The 22958-nt window shown below is 40.7% G+C and overlaps 1 protein-coding gene across 1 annotated transcript in view; it reads right to left on the bottom strand.

The window, feature by feature from the left end:
- ilvbl (ilvB (bacterial acetolactate synthase)-like) overlaps positions 1–22668 on the bottom strand; it is a 30224-nt gene extending 7556 nt beyond the window's left edge. The window contains exons 1-7 of the mRNA XM_022668243.2: positions 22334–22668; positions 17134–17335; positions 6350–6477; positions 3847–3985; positions 3405–3516; positions 1648–1747; positions 767–864 (exon numbers count right to left, since the gene is read on the bottom strand). Of these exons, the coding sequence (XP_022523964.2) occupies positions 767–864; positions 1648–1747; positions 3405–3516; positions 3847–3985; positions 6350–6477; positions 17134–17335; positions 22334–22435 (881 nt within the window). The 5' untranslated portion in view covers positions 22436–22668. The remainder of the gene's footprint in view (positions 1–766; positions 865–1647; positions 1748–3404; positions 3517–3846; positions 3986–6349; positions 6478–17133; positions 17336–22333) is intronic.
- Positions 22669–22958: the final 290 nt, after the last annotated feature.

Below are 22958 nucleotides of genomic sequence, written 5' to 3'. Positions count from 1 at the left end.
GAGAGCTGGATGTTAATCTACACATATTTCTCTACTGAAAACTGTTTATTTGGGTGAGTAAAGCTCTTCCTTTTATTTACAGTAAGCTTAGATTTCCAGATTTCCAGTAAGGCTAGCCCCGGTTAGCTGCAAGACAGCTATACCCTGAGGAACCCTAAATGTTCCAGTGAGCCAGGGTGATATTAGCTAGCGGTTTGTCCCACATAGCTTGTTTTAATGCAGTAAAAATGCAGGCTACTGGCCGATAAAACTCATCTATAAACAGCGAAAGAGCTAGTGCTGCGGTTAGTGGTTAATGCTAATGCTGCTCCAGCATCAGGCTTTACTGCTCCTTGATAACTAACTGATAAAATTAATTCATAAGGTGCACTGGATTAAAGGCGCACTGACAAAAAATTAATTTGGGAAAATTAAAGGATTTTAAGGGCCACTTATAAAGCGAAATAAAACGGTACAGTGTCTCACAAAAGTGAGTACACCCTCACATGTCTGTAAATATTTATTATTAAATCTTTATTCCTTTACAACAGCAAAGATATGACACTTTAAAACAGTGTAAAAAGACATTTATTTCAAAGTTTTTTTCAGATTTCTAATTGCTGTTTAAAAACTTAATTCAGTTCAAGTTGTACATCATCCAATTAATCAGGACAGATTTTTTTTCTTTGTAGTGAAATGCACAGTTAGTGTTCAAGCTTCCTCTGAAAAAAAAAAACTCTAGATATGAAAAAATTTTTTACATGGTTTTACTTCCTCACAAACCTACCTGATTTCATTAACAGGAGTTGGGGGTAGTGTTGCCTGGCTGCCCAACAGGATCACTGGCTTCTTAGCTCTGCTCACAAGCTCCACACATCTTTGCACCTGAACAGTGAGCATGTGTTAAAAATAAGTTAGAATAAGTAATGTATACAGCTCCATCAACATGTTTTTAATATCACTTTTAAAACTAGATAACTGTTAACTTTAAGCACTTTTCCTCCAAAAGAACTCTGGTCCTTAAACCAGTTCAGTTTGGGCTTATAAGTACCGTGGTGCATTTCAGTGAACCAGCCGGCGTTATTACCAATTATAGTGGAACCGTGGAAGCGTAACATTATACATCATCAACAGAGGGCGCTGCACAGTGGTGGTGAACAGAAGCGGTCACGGTTCACGCTGAGGAACCTAGTATCCTGGTTCTTTTACTTTTGTCGGTGGAAGCGGGACCAAGCCTAACCGAAGAACCGAGCCCCGAGTTCCGCTCGGTTAGGGTCGGCCCCGCTCGTCTTTAGCGCGGAACATATTATATTTGTTAGGGTTGGTTTGGCTTCAGCGTGGGACATTGTAGTTGCGGAGCGGATCCGAGCCTAGCCTAGCAAGCCTAGCCTAGCCGGCTACGTGCATGTGTGATTACGTCATCACGCACTGACGTAGCCCGGCTACAGAGGCTGATTATGTTCAGCTCTGCAGTGAACTGACAGCAGTAAAAAAAACACCTGTCCGTGACAGATTCTGTAAATAATACATATCGATATAGCACAAAAATGATATCACCGTTAATAAAACATTTCTTATTGCGATAAATATCGATATCCAATTATTGTCCAGGCCTATATAAAAGACACCACCATGAAAACATTTCCACTGAAAGGATGTCAGCCTCACCTCCTGGTCTGTGGCTTGAGGGATATGGACAGGCAGAGGGGAAAAGTCCACCACTTCCCATGCTCCAGCAAAAAGGTTCATTAGATGGTTGTTTAGATACCTTTGAGAAGAAAAGGTGAACCATTCTAGTAAGCAGAAGGACAGCAGGGCACTTTTCAAAAAACACAGCAGTCTGCTAGATATGTGGAACATTCATGTCTAACATCTTTCTACAGTAAACATATGCAACCAACATTAGAAAGCTGGAAAGATACAGCAGCTCTGAGTCCCATTAGCACCATATAGACTCTTGTGACTGCTGATGGATATATCAGTGAAGATAAAATTATGCATATTGTAAAATTGGTGCATTTTGCTTTAAAAACATGTACTGTATCGGTTTTTGTTAGAGCGGTTATGTGTATATGGAACTTCCAGAACTTCCAAATTTTTCCCAAAAGAAGCAAACAGGTCTTCATATGACATGCCTAGCTTATAACTGATGTATTCTGTACAGCATTGTCTCCATCTAAATACCAGATCTAAAACAATATTGAGCTATGGGAAATATCAACTAATGCCTGATCTGTAGTAGCTTGTGGATAACAATGGGAACACACACTCAAGCTCTAACATATTAAATATTGCGTTTGAGTTTAATGTTGCCTTTGTTGTGAAGGAGGTATCCAAAATTAAAAATAAAAAAGGGGGAGGGGGGGATTGAGGTTAGTTGTGAAAAGTGTTAGTTGTACTTAGGACTGTATTTAGACAGAATAACATCCTAACGTCAATTGTGCATACCTGGGTTATTTTATTTTTTATTTTATAACGTTGACATCTTTATACCTAAAAGCAGTTTTCATGTTTACCAAAAACATAATTAAATATATTTTTTTAGAATTGTAGATGATCCATGTCACTGTTGATCTATTGCAGGGGAAATCCAAATTCCATGTGGTCTCCAATAAGTGGAAAACCTGGAGAGAAGTGACTGGGAGAAATGTCCAGGTCCCAAATAGTGCCCTATGTTGGCTAAAGAGTCCACGTTCCGCACCAAAGGGTTTAAAAAGGGCATGTAAAGGGTGCTCATTTTAGATAGATAGAAGATGAAATAAGACACACTACATACAGCCTTGTCTAGTGGGCTACAATATGTCCATCACCAGGACTCTCTCTGCTGAAGGTCAATGACTGTGATTACCTAATCAGAGGCCAAATGGATTTGATACTCTACAGAGACAGAATCTCAGCTTTCATCAAATAATATGGTAAATTAGATCAGGTATTGGGGGGAAATGTTTGACATACTCAGGGCACCCCCAATTCCACCAGCGGCTAAAACGCTGGCAGAAACAAATTACAGACTGGGTATAAGAGGAATTAAAAAAGGCCCTCAAAAATTACTTTGTGGCAACCTTAAACAGATCAACATGCCAATAGCTTGGAAGGAACAGGGGAAAGAAGATCACATAGCTAAAATGAAAAAGGGCATCACTATGCACTAGTGTATTAAATATTGTTGTTTAACATACTATTTCAAACTTTTAAACAGTAGCACAAAACAGTAAATCCTGTTTTGATTAAAACCAAACACATAGAAATCAACAATGCATTTTATTCATTAAAATATTAATAAAACCATTATTAAATGTTTTCCGATTCTAGCTTACTTATTTGTTAATGTATTAATAACAAATATCATTATTATTATTAGGATAAAGATAAACAAGTTGAGTGACCAGTTTTGTACAATTTGTTTGAAGACATGAAACACTTACCATGCAGTAATTCTTCCCACGATTCCTTTAGGTGTACTTTTAGGAGAAAACTCTTTCTCCACCACATGATAAGGATAAAGAGTGTCTATAGGGAACTCAATAAATACAGGGCCTAAAAAAAGGCATTTCACAATTAATCTGATCTTGAACGATGCTGTACAGTAAACGCACATAAACACAACATACAGTTTACAGTTGTTTTTCTTTTGAACCCTCCCCTTGTGTTGCAGTAATATAGGACTCATTTAGATGAAGATAAACATAATTTCAAGATATGAACCTATGTACTTGACTTACTAATAGTATAAACACAAAATGTAGTTCTGTTGCACTATAAAAATGTAAGTGGTTTCTAAACAAATATTCTTGTTACCATAAAATGAACTCCACAGGAGGATTAAAAGTAGAATACTCCAGCAGTAGAATTCCAAGTACTGCTCACCTGGTGTTCCAGACTGGGCGACTGCCAAAGCTCGTCTTACAGTGGGTACAATCTCCCTGACACTCCTCACAGATGCACAGAACTTACAGAGAGGCTTAAAAAGTGACATCTGATCAATGTCCTGCAGAGCACCTCGCCCCTGTGCGCGCACAACACACACACACACACAAACACACACACACACACACACACACAAACACAAACACAGAAACGTGTTCTTCAGGGATTCTTTAGTAAAAGTAAAATCTCTATACAGAACCATGGTAACTCCTGAATACAAACCTGTGGAAGCTAATTATATACATTTTTTATGCAGAAGCAGATTTACAGTTGAAAACATCATTCAGCTGTAGTAGATAGAAAAAGGGGCAATTAAAAAAAGAGAGAGAGAGAGAGCGAGAGAAAGAGAGAGTAAAGTAAAGACAGAAGTCGAGAGAGAGAGAGACAAGTAGAGAGAGAGAAAAGAGAAAGAGAGATAATTAAAGGGAAACAAAAGAGAAAGGCAAATACATTTAGATAACAGAGTTGAGTTTAAAATAATATAACAGATTTGGTTATTATTATCATTATTATTATTATTATTATTATTATTATGTATTGGCATGTCAATTCTGTTGTATATTTACATTTTCTCCTGCGCTTTTATTTTTTTTCCACTGAGAGCTCTTCTTAAGATGGTGTCCTTTTATGTAAAAGAATGTAACTTTACGTTTCATAGAGATTTTTATAAACGTCAGGACATGTGATCTTACTGTGAACTACAAATGAACAGAAGTCAGGTTAGATCAGTGTTTCTCAGCCCTGTTCTTACATATTCTACTGAATATTAACACTGTTCTCCATATTCTAGAGCTTCCTCTGCTTTAAAGACACTTAATAAAGTAGTGGTGGTATGATGTGTCTAATACACTGCTGGATATACATAATGATTAATTTAGGCTCCATATAGGGGCTAAAGGATTTTAACAGGTAAACTCAGTAAATTATTGTTTATTAGCTGATCAGCTGGTCAGGTGAAAAACACAATTAGTACAAACATAAAGTACTGTACTAAATTCTGGCTATCCTCTACATCTGGCTTCTAGATAACTAGTTAGCTAAATGAATTTTCGTTCATTATAGCTCACAGTAAGATTTAAATTAAATTAATTAATTGAAAATGAAACAGTGATTAGCTGATCAGGTACAGGGCAAGTTGAACATTATATATATAGTTTATTTTTTTCTTTAACCGTGACTCCAAATCTAGCTCATTCCAAAGTTAAGCTAACTCACTAACACAGCTGCAGTTTATTAATCACAGTGGGTTTTGATCTGTGTTTTGATTCAGAGACGTGTATTTTTATCCAGCTATCAGAAACATATCATCACAGTTGACGTGGTTAGCCTACCGTTACCTTTCTGTTAGAAAAATCACTGTATATCCAGATCTGTTTTAAAATCAGCTGCACCCCGGTCCCGCTGCTAAATCTCACAGTGAGGGGGTGGGGCTTCCACCACCAGCACACTGCCTCTCCTCCGCGCGCCGCAAAACCAGCAAGCTGATTGGCTGTTTCAACTGAGAGACTCGGGACTAAATACCTGAACCGGCTCCGTGATTGGTCTGGTCTGTCTCCTCATTAATAGGACAGCTGATCTGAGCCAAATGATATAATTTTGGGGTTTCTAACCTAATGTTTCTAATACCCCCCCGGTTCCTACGCCAATGTCCATGACCATTCCAATCTAGTTAACGTCAAAAATCTGACATGATATATACTATATAGAGGTAATGTTGTAAATTTTGTGATAACATTATCTGACTGATGTTCTTTCATACTTTGCTTCTCCCTTTATGTGATATTAGCTACATGTTTATCAAAGCTAAACAATGTTTTTTAGCATGTTAAAAGCACATGTGCATACATGTTTAGATGTGATTTAATACAGTACAGTGGGCAGCTGTCTGGACCTGGATTTTTTGGTACATTGCATGTGTTAGACAACAATTACCAGGAACTCGCACGCTGGATTTGTGCTGGCTCAGTTTTGTTACCAGCAATCTTTGTTTTGGTGGATCAAAAACGTTTTTGCTAAAACAGCATATCGTATGAAATGAAGTAACAAGTTCTATGACTATACCAATTTTCATGGTTCTAGCTGCAAACAAATTTATGAACCTGCCTAATTTAGTTTAAATAATTATTGCACACTTTCTGTAAATCATATACTTCATATGCTATAACTTCATTTCAGAAATATCACTGTGTTTATCTGCTATATGATATATTTAACTAAAATGGCTGATCCCAACAACCAATGATTTATACAGAAAAATCATAAACATTTTCAGGGGTGCCCAAAGTTTTTCATACCACTGTACTGGCTTGTGGCTAGCACATTTTCATTAGGTTTTTTACTCTCTAAAAGTACACTTCAGCTATTCCTTGTTTTTTGGAACATCTATTATCTGACTCCTTGCATGCAGTAGACTGACAGACAACATTGCCTATATTCACTTCACCTGCAGCAGAGTGGCAGCCGCTCCACCAATCAAAAGCAAAGGTGACTCAGCCATCTGAGCGTTCTTCACTGCCGTAACTGTATTAGTGAGCCCTGGTCCCGCTGTTACTGCAGCCACGCCCACCGTTCCTGTGTAAAAAGAAAAACATTTTGTAAAATAGATTTGTATTTTACTATCCGGGCACAGCTACGACTGTAAGCACATGAGGTGACTGGCCAACATTTCTGAACCATGAAACCTGCTTTACTAACTAAACACAAATATCAGTTTCCTTTTAAAGGGTAACACCGCTATAATAAAATTCACTATTATTGATTCCACAACGAAGTGCCTAGTTACGATACTTACAGAACACCACTGCAAGAATAGGGTATTCTACCAGTCTTCCTTTTAGAGCAACACAAAGACCATTAGCAAAAATTATTGTCAGAGCAGAGATTTAACACTACTTTCTAAAACTAATAACAATCAGCATTTCAGGTTAAGAAAAAAAAAAATCAGAAGTGTCTAAATATCCGATACTGTATTTTGTACTCAAGCAGAGCAATTGTATTTTTATGTACATTGTCCTATAAAAACATGACATAAGGAGAAGAACTGTAAAAACACTCTGACTCTTTGCTGCCATGTTAAATTACATTTAATCTGAAAATGTCAATTAAATGTATTGCCCCCTAAATGTGACAATTAAATAAAAGCATATCATGTAAAATCATAAACTGCATAAACATTCACTCCCTTTATGTCAATATTTGGAAAATTTGTCCTTGGCCAGAGTAATTGGGTCTGATTAGATAGGTCCCATCTGTCACATCTGGACACTGAAATTTCTCCTCTTTGTAAAACTGCTCAAGCTCTGTCAGGTCAGCCCTTCTCAAATCCAGCCATACATTTTGTACTGGGCTGAGCTTTGGGCTTTGACTCTCCTCAACATTCACCCTGTTGTCTTTAAACTATTTTTGTCAAAATTTGGTCCATTGTCTTGCTGGAAAATACATTTTCTCCCAAATTGCAATCCTCAGCTGTAGTTTATTACAGATATCCCCAACATCATGGGTCAAGGGGCAATATATTCAGGTGAATAGATACACCAGCAGTGGAAAAAATGTAAAAATCATAGTTTATATAAACTTTGATGTAATCTGTAGTGGAGGTTGAGAAACTATTCTGAGGCAGGTGGATTAAACTTGGCAGCGAGCAGCTGATCTGTGGTGGGTGATAGGGAAAGCCTAACTTCCAGAGAATTCCTTCAGTCTGGTCAGACAGGTGGGCAGTCAGTAACTCGGAGGAAGGCAGAGAGATGGAATTAGTTTTGATTGGATTCATGTAACAGAGAGTATAAAACATTATCAGAGTGTGATTATCTATCTAATGACTCCAGCAGATCTAAAGCCTAACTAAAGGCAGAGGCTCCCTTGAAACACTGGCATCCCCCACCTCCACCCTCCACAAACCTGAGTGACCGTGTGCAGTGGGAGCACAACAGCACCAGCATCTCAGTTTACCCACAATTCCCTCTGTCCATGAACCCCTGGATCTGCAGCCTTATCTAAAGGGAAAAACACTGTGGAAGGGGGTGAAAGTCTTCCAACCTAACTTCAGTAACTGGGGTTTGTTCTAAATTAGTCACACCAAATGACCGACAGGATGTGCTATAGCTGTTGACTATTTATTATTATATTATTAAAAGTTTAGTACTTGCCTGATTTTTTGTCTTTTGGGAAATAACACTCAAGAACACTTCTTTTTTTTTCAGTCTGTGAGGACGGATACACTGAGCAAATGTTCCCCTCGACTAGACTGCCCTTCCGAGCAGAGTGGAACACTTCCAATTTGGCTGATGATCACTTCCACCCTAAATAGATTACTAATTGCTTTAAGGTACGAGTTTGATCATTGTACCAGGGAGCGAGCTTTTTCTGTCTCTGCCTTTGAAAAGAAAGCAGTGTTAAAGATGGGAAAAAAACACACCCTCACACAATCTTATTATTAATTGTCTTAGTATATTCTCTCAGTATATAATAGTATAAAACTATTTAATTAGTAATTTATCTTTATGATCTTTGCTCTCTTTTTAACTGTGTCACAATGACACAAGGCCTTGTAGGTTGTTTGTTCTTTTTCAGGAATCAAGAAGGTCAGAGTGTTTTCATCAGTGAGTTTTGTGAGGAGAACGTGACCCTGAGTGGCAGAGAAGCTTCACTGGTGTTCTGCGACCAGTGCTGTATATGAACACGGAGACAAAGAGCTATCCGAGTGAAGTGCTGGGAACCTCTCCACAGAGAGTCAGCGCATGCCTGTTTAACACTGTGTAAAGTCGTACACAGACCAGAAGAGCTTTCCTCCACTATTTCCTTCTGTTTTTTCTTCTCACAGACTTTGTGAAACTGAAAGACTGGTGAGGGCACAGGGATTGCTTTGATACATAGGGTATGTGACGACAGATATACACATATCCACACTACCACAGTTCCCCAGAGCACTAAATGAGCACTACTTACTCCAGATACTGGATACTCCAGTAGGACCTATACTAGATGAGCCATTTACATGGAGAACCCAGGTGTTGTATTGAAGGCACAAATATGCAAACTTTCCCTGACAAAGAACTTAATGGGCCCTTTTCACATTTCCGGGTTTGGAATGCGGAAGTAAAAAATAGCAGGGTAAACAACGCGTGTAGAACGTATAGATGAAATGGAGCAGCATAGGAAATGCTACTGCAGCGAGCCTTTCTGCTCAAATAGCAAACGCAAACAACCAAACCTGAGTTTCCACGACTTTCCAAATGTCACACGTTTACGCGGTAAATAGATAAGAGCAATTAGGAGAGAGGAAAATGCCACATTTACGGTTCTGCGCGGCAGTACATATGCGTGTAGCCAGCACTTCAGGCCGGATGAGCTATATGTCAAAGCGGGAGGGAACAGAGCCAGGAATCAGTTTCACCACGATTCGCCTGGAATAATTTTGGGAGTCGATATGAAAACCGCCTGACACCCTACGAGAGGGCAAGTACTCGTCTCGGTTTGAACACTGAAGCTGCCATGGGACAGAGAGACGAGGAGGACCTGAAGCTATGCTAACCGAGCCAAGCACGATTACTGCCGTCCACCGTCTCCTGGTGAGTAATTTTACAACTCTTATATCCATTTACACAATAAATACACAAGCCAGCTACCTAAATGTCCATTTGAATAATTAATAATTACCTGAGTAATAGTCTCAAGACAGGATACCTACCAAAATAACATTGGAGATACAATATATACTGAATAACCGTATAAACTTACAATTCATAACTGAATAAAGTCTTAATATGATATAATTATTTGGATAAAGTCTTAATATGCAATATTTACTTGAATAAAGTTTAAACTTACAATTAATACCTGAATAAAGTCTAAATATGCTATACTTATTTAAATAAAGTCTTAATATGCAATACTTACCTGAATAAAGTCTACACCTACAATTCGTACCTGAATAAAGTTTAAAATTGAAATATTTATTTGAAGTCTAACTTGCCTAAATAAAGGCTAAATATTCAATATTTACCTAAATAAAGGGTCAATTTGGCATGTTTACCTGAATTACTGACTTGTGTCCGAGATATCATTTGTTGTTTAAAAACTTTCCAAGCACAAGCATGGTTTATGTATTATACCAAAGAATACCAGTATTTGTTAGCTAAACATAGCACAGTAAAATATACCAGTTTACCTAATTAATAATTGGTGTACAATATAGGTCAATTCAGAGTTTGACTTAAATTTTGTCAGAATATCTGTCAATATAAAACTAAGCTAATGTCTTTTTTCCCCCCTTTTGTCGCAGGCAAAGTGGACGCTGCAGCTGCACGAATAAGGGAGCTGGAGCAAAAAGTGATTGAGCTGGAGAATTAAATAAAACAGCTTGCAGACCAACCTAGGCTTAACCATTTCTGCTCAACTAAAGAAGAGTTCCACTTTTTCCACACAATTTCCCTTGACTCAGTACCAAATTCTGTCTAAATATTTTAGCTTTAACTTACCATGTGAGCTTCATTTGTTTTTTGTATTTTTAGATTTTTTTTAATGTGAGTGTTTTATAAATATAATAAATGAAATACATTTTAATCCTCTTGTCCCAGGTGCTTTGTATTTGTTTTATCTGTAGACAAAGTCATAGATGATTTGGTTACGACTGTATTCACTAGGCATACCATTGCAGGAAATACAATATTCTAAATATACAGTTTAAACAATATAGCTAGTTGTCAGAAATTATGCATTTTTTGAAGCACAACCAAAATGTTATGTTTACCCAAAATATCCTGATTTTTAAAGTTAATTAAAATGTAAAATAGTTCCATGACACCCAATACAAATAGATTGATTCAGTAAACAAAATGTCAATGAACTGAAATGTTTTCTTGCTTGTTGCTGGCTCTGCGCTACATAAAAAGACAATTCAAGCAAAGAATACAAGTTTATTTAGAAAATTCCATATTTCCACAAAAAACAAACTATAACAGAACATGCTGCTGGGAGAGGGACTGTTTTAAAGCCCATGGTGCTTTAATGGGCAATCTGATAAAGCAGAGCAATAGTATGATTGGAAAAGGCCTTCCCCGCAACACTTGCACGATGTCTTTATTACCTCCACAGGATCTGGGTGGTATGAAGTCACCTGTAATGCAAAGCACAGACATACTGTCAGCTCTGAGAAACATTTTTTAAACGGTACAAAAAGCACCAAATGTTCATATCTATATTTAAGCCATTCACAATTACTACTACATCTTTAACCTCTTGGCTGACCCTAAACAATCTACCTGAATAAGTTAACCTCCTAAAAACCAAGCAAAAATTTAATATGATGGACAAATTAACACTTGACCTTCACATTCTACAAGTGGTTGGTATATCTGCTTCACTACAGACGACTAACTTTGGCCACTGGCTTAACCTACCTAGTGGGAAGCTAGCAACACATAGAATCATCTTAGGCTTACCTGAACTGTTTCACCTACGTACAAGATAACTAGGGTTAAATGTGGTTTAATATTTTTTTTCTCCCTGTCGATTAACTTTCCTAAACCACCTGCACTGTGTTTGAAACTGTATATACAAGGGTAAAACAGTTCTGTCTTCTATACAACTCAAAGCCTTAAATAAGCACATCAGATCCTGGGCAGTAGCTAAAGTAATTGTTAAAACAGAAAAGAAAACATTAACTAAACAGCTACTTAGCATTACTTGACGTACTGTTGTCTATCTAAGTTAGCAAGCTCGCTAGTTAGCGGTAGCTAACCTAACTGAATTGGAAGCCTCGCTAACTTGTATAAAAACAACTACTTACCCTCAAAATTAAAGATGTATTCCTCGACAAAAAGCTTGTAATCCTTTTCAACCTTCGATATTTTCGCTACTGATACCTCATCTATAATCAGTGAGATGTCGGAGAAAGAAATCAATAGAAGTTTGTGCAGAGACAGCAGTGAACTCCATTCTAGCGCCGCTGTGTTTACCCTGCTAAACCAAACCGGAAACACGTCATCAAGCTCTGTGAAAAGGGCCCATTGTAAGCTTTCCAAGTTTAAGTTTGGACACTTTAGGGACTAGACTATGTAATTGTACTTTGCAGCATGGAATGCTGGTAATTACAAATGTGAGTCGGGGCATATTCTTGGGTGGGATTACCTCCATTAGCATCATTCCCATTCCCAGTTTGCATATAAAACGAGTGTCTGTTCCTGAACCACACATCCCCCTTTCTTCTCAGCTCATGGGAGAGAAGCATATTTGCCCACTGATGTTCTTTTTGAAGACAATCCAGTATATGCCAATGCTACACGCAAGACTCCAAGAGACTATGCCAATTCAGTGCAGAGTGCCTCTGTTCAGGTGACATCACCGATGATGTGTCTAGGTTGCATCAAGTTAATGTATGTTATAAGCTGGAACAAATAGTGACAATCAGAAATAGACGGATTGACAACCAAGAAATAGTGGTGGCAGCTGGGGAAACTATGGGAATTAGCAGGCCAACCTACATCTTAGAATAGGAAGATCCCATACAAGCTACATAGGTTGATACCCCCAGGGATCCCCTTTAAGTTGGAAGGATGAGGATCTCCCTCTGACAGACCAAACATCACAGAGCAATGGAATACAACAATGTTTTGGTGGCTTCAGCTTCTACATTTTTCTCTGTTTTCTTCTCTTTTACTCTCTTCACACTTACTAATCCACTTTTAGTCTGCTTCCTCTTTGCTCTACACACCTATTAATCCACTCTCAGTCTACTTTTATAGACTTTTTCCTCAGGTTTGCTGGATTAGCTGTTTGCTGCTGCAGTTTGTTTGTGTAAGTTTCTAATTTCAACTGAAACAAGGTGAGTGCTTTTTTCTCCATGGCTTCTGCTCAGGTTTACACCTGTTTAGAGTGTGGCATGTATAGCTTAGATCCCTTATCCACCGATACTGGTAAAAATAGTGGTATTTGTACTAAGTGTGAGATAGTTAGCACCTTGGTGGATAAGGTGAATAAGTTAAAGCTGCACGTCCGGGGTTTAATAAGGGATAGACAGCAGGATTCACTGTTAGCAGCCCCGGGTGTCTCAGGGAGAGTTAGTACCCCCTCGACTCCGGCCTTAGAGCCCTCACAGCGGGGCGAATGGGTAACGTCTCGGCGGCATAGTCGAAAGGCTAGGCTAATGCTACCGCAAAGGCCACAGCCAGCCCACCTGAACACCACGCTTTCTCAGTTCAGTCCTTATTTTCCCTTGAAAACAATACAAGGGGGAAACTGTGTAAGAAAAAATCTGGAAAAGTAATTTGTTTATTTTGTTTTGTTTTGCAGTGACAGTTCAGGGTGTAAAGTTCAGATTTTAATCAGAATGATGATTTGATTACTCTGCTCTGTTAAGACAGTGACACTCTCTGTGTTGACTACTGACTCATAATTTAGAACCTGTTTCTACATTAGCTATTATCTTTTTAACATTAACACTGAGCGTGTGTCCATTACCTATTCACACTCATAACTCAGACCCTGACCCTACAGGGGTTGGACAATGAAACTGAAACACCTGGTTTTAGAGCACAATAATGTATTGTGGTGACGGACAGTTCTGGTGGAAACAGGAGAGTTGAGGTGCACATTGAATTCTGCGTGATTTGATCAGCCGTGGTTTTATGTTTTTTGGATATAATCCGGGTTAGCACCCGAACATCCCTTTCAGACAGCTTCCTCTTACAGTGTCCACAGTTAATCCTGTTGGATGTGGTTGGTGCTTCTTGGTGGTATGCTGACATTACCCTGGATACCGTGGCTCTTGATGCATCACAAAGACTTGCTGTCTTGGTCACAGATGCTCCAGCAAGACGTGCACCAACAATTTGTCCTCTTTTGAAATCTGGTATGTCCCCCATAATGTTGTGTGCATTGCAATATTTAGAGCAGAACTGTGCTCTTACCCTGCTAATTGAACCTTCACACTCTGCTCTTACTGGTGCAATGTGCAATTAATGAAGATTGAACACCAGGCTGCTCCAATTTAGACATGAAACCTCCCACACTAAAATGACAGGTGTTTCAGTTTCATTGTCCAACCCCTGTACATTAGCTATATCACCACATTAACTCTCTGTACTGTTGTTTTGTTCTGTTATTTGTTTGTTAATTGTTTGTACTGAGCGGGTCGACTCGAGGAGAATGAGTTCCTCCTAAAGTTTCTTCCTCTTAATGTGAGGGAGTTTTTTCATTGCCACTGTTGGCATCTCTGTGGTGCTGCTCATAAAAGAGGCTTGGACCTGTTTTTTCTCTGTAAAGCTGCTTTGTTGTAAAACCCCAATACATATAGATGTAACCCAACCCAAAAATATGTATGTGTATGTTAGAACACGAGCAGAAAAATAATAGTAGGTAATAATTATATATTAAATTAGAGAAAAGTAGTAAAATAATAATATATTTTTAAATGGGTTGTAGGAAATTCATATCTGTGTAACTAAAAGAATTATATGTAAAATATAAGAACTATTTTGTGTAATCTACACATTTAGAGTGTATAATCAATCCTAACCAATGAGGATTCAGCAGGTTGTCATAGAGGCGGAGCAGTAGAAGGTTGGAGAGAAAACAAAGAGGGTGGGAAGGGTGAGCACGAGGCAGCAGGAGGTTGTGAGTTCGCTACCTAGCCAGCTAAAAGTTTCTCAACTAGAGAAATAAGTTAGTTAGAGTTTATTAAGTTGGTAAAAACCTCGGACAGAGTGTTTATGTACTTTTTGTTTGAGTTGTGCTGGACTTTATATGCACCCTGTGTCAGTGTTTCTGCTCGAAGCCTGGAATACACGAATCTGCTAGCTGGCTAAGTTAGCTGCGTGGAGCTAAAGGGCCTGCTAAAGCCTGCATCAGAGCAACGTTCCCCTTTGAACTGTAAAGCAAGGTCAGTTATAACTGTGAGATATTGTCAACAGCAAGAGTCGACAAAGTTCATCCCCAGTGGAACTAACACAGTTAGGCTGAAGGAGAACTCTCTTTCAACTGCATGCTGCTGCTGAACCGAGAGAGATGCTGGCTAGTGAGCTGCGGAGCTGTGCTACTGCTGAATCGAGTAAGCTGTGCTGCCGCTGAACCGAGTGAGCTGTGCTGCCACTGAACCGAGTGAACCGAGTGAGCTGTGCTGCTGCTGAACCCAGTGAGCTGTGCTACTGCTGAACCGAGTGAACCAAGTGAGCTGTGCTGCCGCTGAACCGAGAGAGCTGTGCTGCCGCTGAACCGAGTGAGCTGTGCTGCCGCTGAACCGAGTGAGCTGTGCTGCCGCTGAACCGTGTGAGCTGTGCTGCCGCTGAACCGAGAGAGCTGTGCTGCCGCTGAACCGAGAGAGCTGTGCTGCCGCTGAACCGAGAGAGCTGTGCTGCAGCTGAACCGAGAGAGCTGTGCTGCCGCTGAACCGTGTGAGCTGTGCTGCCGCTGAACCGAGAGAGCTGTGCTGCCGCTGAACCGAGAGAGCTGTGCTGCCGCTGAACCGAGTGAGCTGTGCTGCCGCTGAACCGAGTGAGCTGCGTGAGCTGTGCTGCCGCTGAACCGAGTGAACCGAGTGAGCTGTGCTGCTGCTGAACCCAGTGAGCTGTGCTACTGCTGAACCGAGTGAACCAAGTGAGCTGTGCTGCCGCTGAACCGAGAGAGCTGTGCTGCCGCTGAACCGAGTGAGCTGTGCTGCCGCTGAACCGAGTGAGCTGTGCTGCCGCTGAACCGTGTGAGCTGTGCTGCCGCTGAACCGAGAGAGCTGTGCTGCCGCTGAACCGAGAGAGCTGTGCTGCCGCTGAACCGAGAGAGCTGTGCTGCAGCTGAACCGAGAGAGCTGTGCTGCCGCTGAACCGTGTGAGCTGTGCTGCCGCTGAACCGAGAGAGCTGTGCTGCCGCTGAACCGAGAGAGCTGTGCTGCCGCTGAACCGAGTGAGCTGTGCTGCCGCTGAACCGAGTGAGCTGCGTGAGCTGTGCTGCCGCTGAACCGAGTGAGCTGCGTGAGCTGTGCTGCTGCTGAACCGAGTGAACTGCGTGAGCTCTGCTGCTGCTGAACCGAGTGAGCAGCGTGAGCTGTGCTGCTGCTGAACCGAGTGAGCTGCGTGAGCTGTGCTGCTGCTGAACCGAGTGAGCTGCGTGAGCTGTGCTGCTGCTGAACCGAGTGAGCAGCGTGAGCTGTGCTGCTGCTGAACCGAGTGAGCTGCGTGAGCTGTGCTGCTGCTGAACCGAGTGAGCTGCGTGAGCTGTGCTGCTTTTCTTGGGCCACTACGAACCCCAGCTACGTCCAGGCCTGCAACTTTTGTTGTTTTTATTTCATTTAATGCGGCTTAGGTAGTACAATTAAAGGGCCCATAGAGTTTTATTTTGGGGTATATTTAAAGCTAAAACTGTGATTGCATCACTATGTTTGTGGTGCCATTTATTTGTGGTTGAACTCTGAGGTTTAAGTTGAGAGCTTAAAAGCTTTGTAAATTGTAACTGTGCTAGAGAGAACTACTTGAACCATTTTCTTCGGTAAAGAGTGTTAATAATTTTATATTCAAACTAGAAGGTTTCTGTCTATTGTTCTTTTTACTGTTATTTAAGTGTTATTATTACATTTCATTGTTCCTAAAGGTTCTTTTCATATGACCAGTCAAGAAGGGTATTATAATTAGCTATCCTCATAGTCGGGTTTGAAAAAGACAGCAAAAGGCTAAGCGACAATAATACAATAAACCTAAAAGAAGTTCATTTATTTTACTTACAACAGATACGAACCCAACGCCCATCCATGGTTTTTTACTTTTGGACAGAGAGGGGTGTTACATAAAATAAAATTAAAATAAATTAAATTGAATTAGTTTAAAGAAGATATTGTATTACACTTATATTCACACAGAGTGAGTCATGGTTGTCTCTTTTTTGCCCTAATCACACGTAATGTTTTACTATTTCACTCAGTGTGTTTTGCTTTTAAAGAGAATGCACCATTTACAGAACTTGCATTAACTGTATTAGTTCAGCTTTTATGGTGTTAATAAGCAGATGATGTCTATTTCACACAGGTTTCACTGTTTGATACATGTCCCACTCAGAGCTGAAATGAAGATTTAATTGGTTCTTAATGCTGTTGGTGAATTTGATTAAATGTACAGACTTGTTCAAGATATGTCCACCTAATAAGGAATCCTTTTTGCAGTGTTCTCAAAGTGATGAGCAACCACACACCAAAGCAAAATGTTTGGTTATTCTTTAGATTGTAATGACGATATAATAATTTAGGCTTACCAGAGAGTCTTGCAACTGCATCAGCGGCAAACACAGCGGTGGCCTCATGACGTGTGTCCACAACACAGATGCCTAATTTTTCACAAGCCACCAGAATAGGTGAGATGTGTCCGCCAACCAATGTGAAAACGAACTTGATCCCATGAGCTCGTAGAACCTCTGCCACACTCTCACCTCCATGCCTAGGGCTCTTTACTTCAGCCTGAGATAAAAGACAAAAAACTGGAGTTAAATTAGTCACCCACTCACTGTTAAATGTTACAAGGGACAAGGGAGTGCACCCACTCAGTGTTAAATGTTACAAGGGACAAGGGAGTGCATTCCTCATATTTTCACTATAGAAATGAAACTAGGATACACTGGACAAAAAAAAAGTTGCCACCAAAAAAAAAAAAAAAAAAAAAAAAGAGTCACACACTTCAACATATTATTGGACAGCCTTTGGGTTTGTTTGCGGCACGCATTCGCTCTGTGGTGAACAATCCATGTGTGAAAATGATGATTCCATTCTCCCTGAACCACTCTTTCACAATTCAAGCCCCATGAATCCTGACATTGTCATCTTTGAATATGCTCATGCCATCAGGGAAGAAAAAAGTCATTCAGTATATTCAGGTAGTCAGCTGACCTCATTCTTTCAGCACATACTGTTGCTGAACCTAAGGGTGTACTCACACTAGGCCCGGTTTGGTTGAATCGTGCCGGAGCACGGTTCGGCCCCCTCCCCACTCCCCCGCAGGCCTGCACTCACACTGCGCTAAACGATCCGTGCCCGAGCACGCTTTCGTCAACAGGTGACTTTTGTTTTGAAGAACAGTATGCGCGCGCAAAACAATGGAGTTCAGGATTGTACTGTTGTTTTTGTTTCTCTGGAGTCGTTTTGGGCGTGCAAATACGCAACTGAACCAGAGATTCATTGATTGTGCAACACAACGATTTACTGCTAATCGTGTTGCACGTGTAAGAAGGTTTTTACACAAGCAGCAGACGTCCAGGGAGAAATTTGCAGCTTTACTCGCGGACTACAATTCACGTTTATCAGTAAGGTAAGAGACGTACTTGCTATATACATAAATAGTGACCAAAGGAGCGAAACATAAAACTCAAGTAATAATAAAATGTGTTTGTTGTTTAGGACTTGTAGATAGTAGTCCTAATTTATTATGGGTAACACTAACCATTATGGTGCTCTTTAGAACTACTAAGGGTGTACTCACACTAGGCAATCCGAACCGTGCCCGGGCACGGTTACCTCCCAAAGCACGGTTCGTTTGGCTAGTGTGATCGCTCTGAACCGTGCCCGGGCACGGTACGCTGAACCGTGCCCGGGCCCGCTTGAAGAGGTGGGCCCGAGCACGGTTCACTTGGACCCGGGCACGGTTTGCGCTCACACTGCATCTGTACCGTGCCCGGGTCCAAGTGAACCGTGCTCGGGCCCACCTCTTCAAGCGGGCCCGGGCACGGTTCAGCGTACCGTGCCCGGGCACGGTTCAGAGCGATCACACTAGCCAACGGGCACGGATCAAGATGACGTCAGTGATGCGACGCTACTGTAAACGGAGGACGTTTTATACACAATTCTGCATATAATATTTTTGAAAAGGGTTCTAAAGAGCACCATAATGGTTAGTGTTACCCATAATAAATTAGGACTACTATCTACAAGTCCTAAACAACAAACACATTTTATTATTACTTGAGTTTTATGTTTCGCTCCTTTGGTCACTATTTATGTATATAGCAAGTACGTCTCTTACCTTACTGATAAACGTGAATTGTAGTCCGCGAGTAAAGCTGCAAATTTCTCCCTGGACGTCTGCTGCTTGTGTAAAAACCTTCTTACACGTGCAGCACGATTAGCAGTAAATCGTTGTGTTGCACAATCAATGAATCTCTGGTTCAGTTGCGTATTTGCACGCCCAAAACGACTCCAGAGAAACAAAAACAACAGTACAATCCTGAACTCCATTGTTTTGCGCGCGCATACTGTTCTTCAAAACAAAAGTCACCTGTTGACGAAAGCGTGCTCGGGCACGGATCGTTTAGCGCAGTGTGAGTGCAGGCCTGCGGGGGAGTGGGGAGGGGGCCGAACCGTGCTCCGGCACGATTCAACCAAAACGGGCCTAGTGTGAGTACACCCTTAGGGGTGTACTCACACTAGGGTGTAGGGTGTAGACCAACTGCAGCATCAACCAACCCCACATCATTTACTGACTTAAATGCAGGTGGTGACTTTTTTTGGCCAGTAGTCAGTGCTAGTTCTGTCGCAACATTTAAGTTATCGACTTATTGTACGAAAATGTTTGCCGACGTCCAACAGCCATCGGGTCTCCGCACGAGTTTGTTTACATTAGAAGGCTAGATTTCTAGTGCTGTTTTCTCACCGGTTGGTTCTCTGTAGGAGGCAAAGTCGAATCTGTCAGACAGCGACATCTATCAGTTAATGAGTGTAGTGCACACAGAGCTGCACCAGTAACGGTGCCTCCACACACACCCACACAAACACGCGCGCGCGCGCGCATACACAGCAGAGAGTGTGGAGATGTGTTAGCTGGCGAACGTATTCGAGTGTCTGAAAGTTACATTAAAAAATACATTTATAACAAGAGCTATGGCTGAGCTGTCTGTATCTTTGATCATATGGACACGTGAGCTAATGTGTGTTTTACAGCATATGCATATATGATCAGAAAAAATTATCTGCAAGTGCACATGGTTATATCTAGAGTTAAAAATTAATTAATGTAAATGTTACTTTCATCTACTTGTTGTTACTTTATTTTTTTTTTAAAGGTCTGTTTAACATTTAGTGCAGTTTTTTCAGAACCCACAGAGTCCCAAGGTGGTGGTACTTTATTTGTTTTATTTATTTAGGATATTAAAATATTTTTATATAGGAAGCCTGTATATGTCTGTTCTTAATAATAAAAAATGGTGTTATAGTATTATTATGCTAGTATATTATTACTGTGACAGACTGTCTTAAAGCTCCTTTGGGAGCCACGAAGCAGGAAAAAAGCATTTTCTATAGTGATGCTTTAAAATGACAATAATATCGTTTATCGCAATAATTTCTGGGACAATATATCGTACTGAAAATGTTATCGTGACAGTCCTAGTCAGTGTACAGCCTTAGAGAAGCATAGATTTACTGTTCTCTGAAAATAACTCAATTCACAGCCATTAATGTCTAAATAGCTTCAACTGAAGTGAGCACACCCCACAGTGAACATGTCCAAATTGTGCACAAAATGTCAATTCTTTGTGCACTCATCATTAATACCTAGCATTGCCTCAACCCACGTGGGCATGGAATTCACCAGAGATGCACAGACTGCTACTGGAATTCTCTTCCATTCATCAGGGAACTGGTGGCTGTTTAGGACCTCGCACTCTTCCACCTTCCACTTGAGGATGCCTCACAGATGCTCAACTGGATTAAGGTCTGTAGACATACTTGGCATCACCTTTACCTTCAGCTTTGTCAGCAAAGCAGTTATCATCAGGTGTGTTTAATTATCATGTGAAAAACAGCCAAGCAGCCCAGTTCTGAAGGGAGTGGATCATGATCTGATTCAGAATATTATAGTATATGTTGGAATTAATCTCCCCAGGACCTAGACTCCACGTTTGTGTAGAGCAGCAAATCTATTTATAACATTCTCGGAAGGTTCTGACATGAGGTGCCATGTTGAATATACAGTGGCCAGTATAAGAAAATTAAAGCCAAAACATGAGGAGTGTACTCAGTTTTGTGGGCTGCTGCACATCCCGATATATACTAAAATTACAAACCGGCTGGTGTAGTAGTAATTAGAAACAGCCTATACTCTCTACATACATAGATACACATATAAAGCACAGGTTTCCAGTAGCACTTTATAGTTAGGATGGCCACCTTGACAACAAACAGTCCTCACCTTAACTACACCTTAACATTTACATATAGATACAGAATTATTAAAAACTTACACAGACCATTTCATTAACACTAGGGGTACCATACATTACAGAAGAGTACAGTAGAGTACAGTTGCAGTATGGAAGATTAAAGTACAGTTACTGTACAAAACAGTTGTCGAGAGCAGTATCGTTACTTTATATTACAGTAGAGTACAGTTACTACACAGTATGGTACAGCAAAATACAGTACATTAAATATATTGTACAGTACATTACAGCAGAGTACAGTAAAGTTACTGTATAGTACAGCAGAGTACAGTACGCTGATCCAAACTGTGGTAGCTCAGTCCTGAGAAACACCTCTGGAGTCTACAGGGAAAAACAGCCAGCTAATAATCTATTCCGGGTTTGTTGAAGCACCAGAGGGCGCTCCAGAGTCCCAAATATGAACAACTGAGCAAAATAAGAGTTTATGAAAAATGTATTAATTTCAATAACCAGAACAACAGCCAAAGTTTCATTAGCGAAGACATGGGTTTAATGATCTAAAACTTCGCAGGTAAAAGTCTTTTAATTGTGCAGTAGCTGCATGTCCAGCATCAGTTCACCCCCGGCAGCTCTGTTTATACTGCTGTGTTTCTGCAGTGACTGAGCCTCTTCTGTAGAAGGAAATTTGAGCAAAATTATACAGGCTTGTTTAAAAAAAGTCCGGATTATTGATCTCGCTTCATGGAATTAAACCATGTTATACCAAATACAACAACATTCTCAACTGTTGTACTGAACTTTTTCCAAAGTGTTAACCGAACCATAATTTCATCACACCCCGACATTATTATTATTATTATTATTATTATTATTATTACTAGTAGTAGTATAATTATTATTATTATTGTTATTATTATTATTATTATTATTATTATTAGTAGTAGTAGTGTGTTTAAAATCATTAGTTAACTAGGCTACCTGAGTTTTTCACAAAACAGGAGTTTTTAGTGTAGCTATCTCTATAACCAAGTCCCAAAGTCTAAACTGTCTGATAAAAGCGGAGATTAAGTGCTTGGCTATCGGACAGTGCTCTCACAATGGCTGTGGGTTAAGAAGAGATGTCGTTTAAGAGGATCAAAGGTTTGTAGTTTGGGAGTGAGAACATTATCTCCCGCATGCCGACCTTTTACCTTATGACTGAATAACACAGATCAGCCTGATACAGGAGCCCCGCCCGGAAACCCGGCCGCTTTACACCAATACTGTTAATTCAACAGCGGACAGACTGTAAGATTGCAGAAACCCGTACCTTGTGGAACAGCCGGTAGAGCAAGCCTAGCCGGTAAGCAGTAAACAGAACCCCGCCGAGCACAGCGCCCAGAGAGCAGCCCAGCACCGCGGGGAGCAGCATCTGAACACCAGCCAGTAACCTCCTCCTCACACCCCGCCAACTACCGGAGCGACACCTCCACCAGTCCGCGCAGTCAACACCTTTAAAATAGTGCTTCTCTGGCGCTGCTTTATTACATATAAACACATATATATATATAGATATGTATAATATCTGCGCCCTCGCCCGCTGACCGAGCTCCCCTGTGTTCCGGATAGGCTTGACCTGAGCAGCGCGCGCACTACCGCCCCCTGCTCCCTGCTCCGCTCCGCTACTGGCGCAGCGCTGCATGTGTTCCCCTCACCTTAGCGCGCTCACTGTTTTAGAGAATCCCACTTACTCCGCAGCGCCAACGATCATTTACAGCCAATAAACAGCCAGACCTCACTGAACAACAGGCTCAGAGCCACGCCCCCCAGCACTACCGTCCAATGCCTAAACTGACACGAGGGGATCTGTGGCTGTATTCGGAATGGCATACTACTATACTGCGTACTGCATACTGCTCTAGTATGTACTGCATACTACACACTGCCCAGTATGT

This window comes from Astyanax mexicanus, unplaced genomic scaffold, assembly GCF_023375975.1.
Source record: "Astyanax mexicanus isolate ESR-SI-001 unplaced genomic scaffold, AstMex3_surface scaffold_37, whole genome shotgun sequence".
Classification (NCBI taxonomy): Eukaryota; Metazoa; Chordata; class Actinopteri; order Characiformes; family Acestrorhamphidae; genus Astyanax; species Astyanax mexicanus.
Note: the sequence above shows the minus strand (reverse complement) of the source record. Positions and strands in the feature narration are given on the sequence as shown.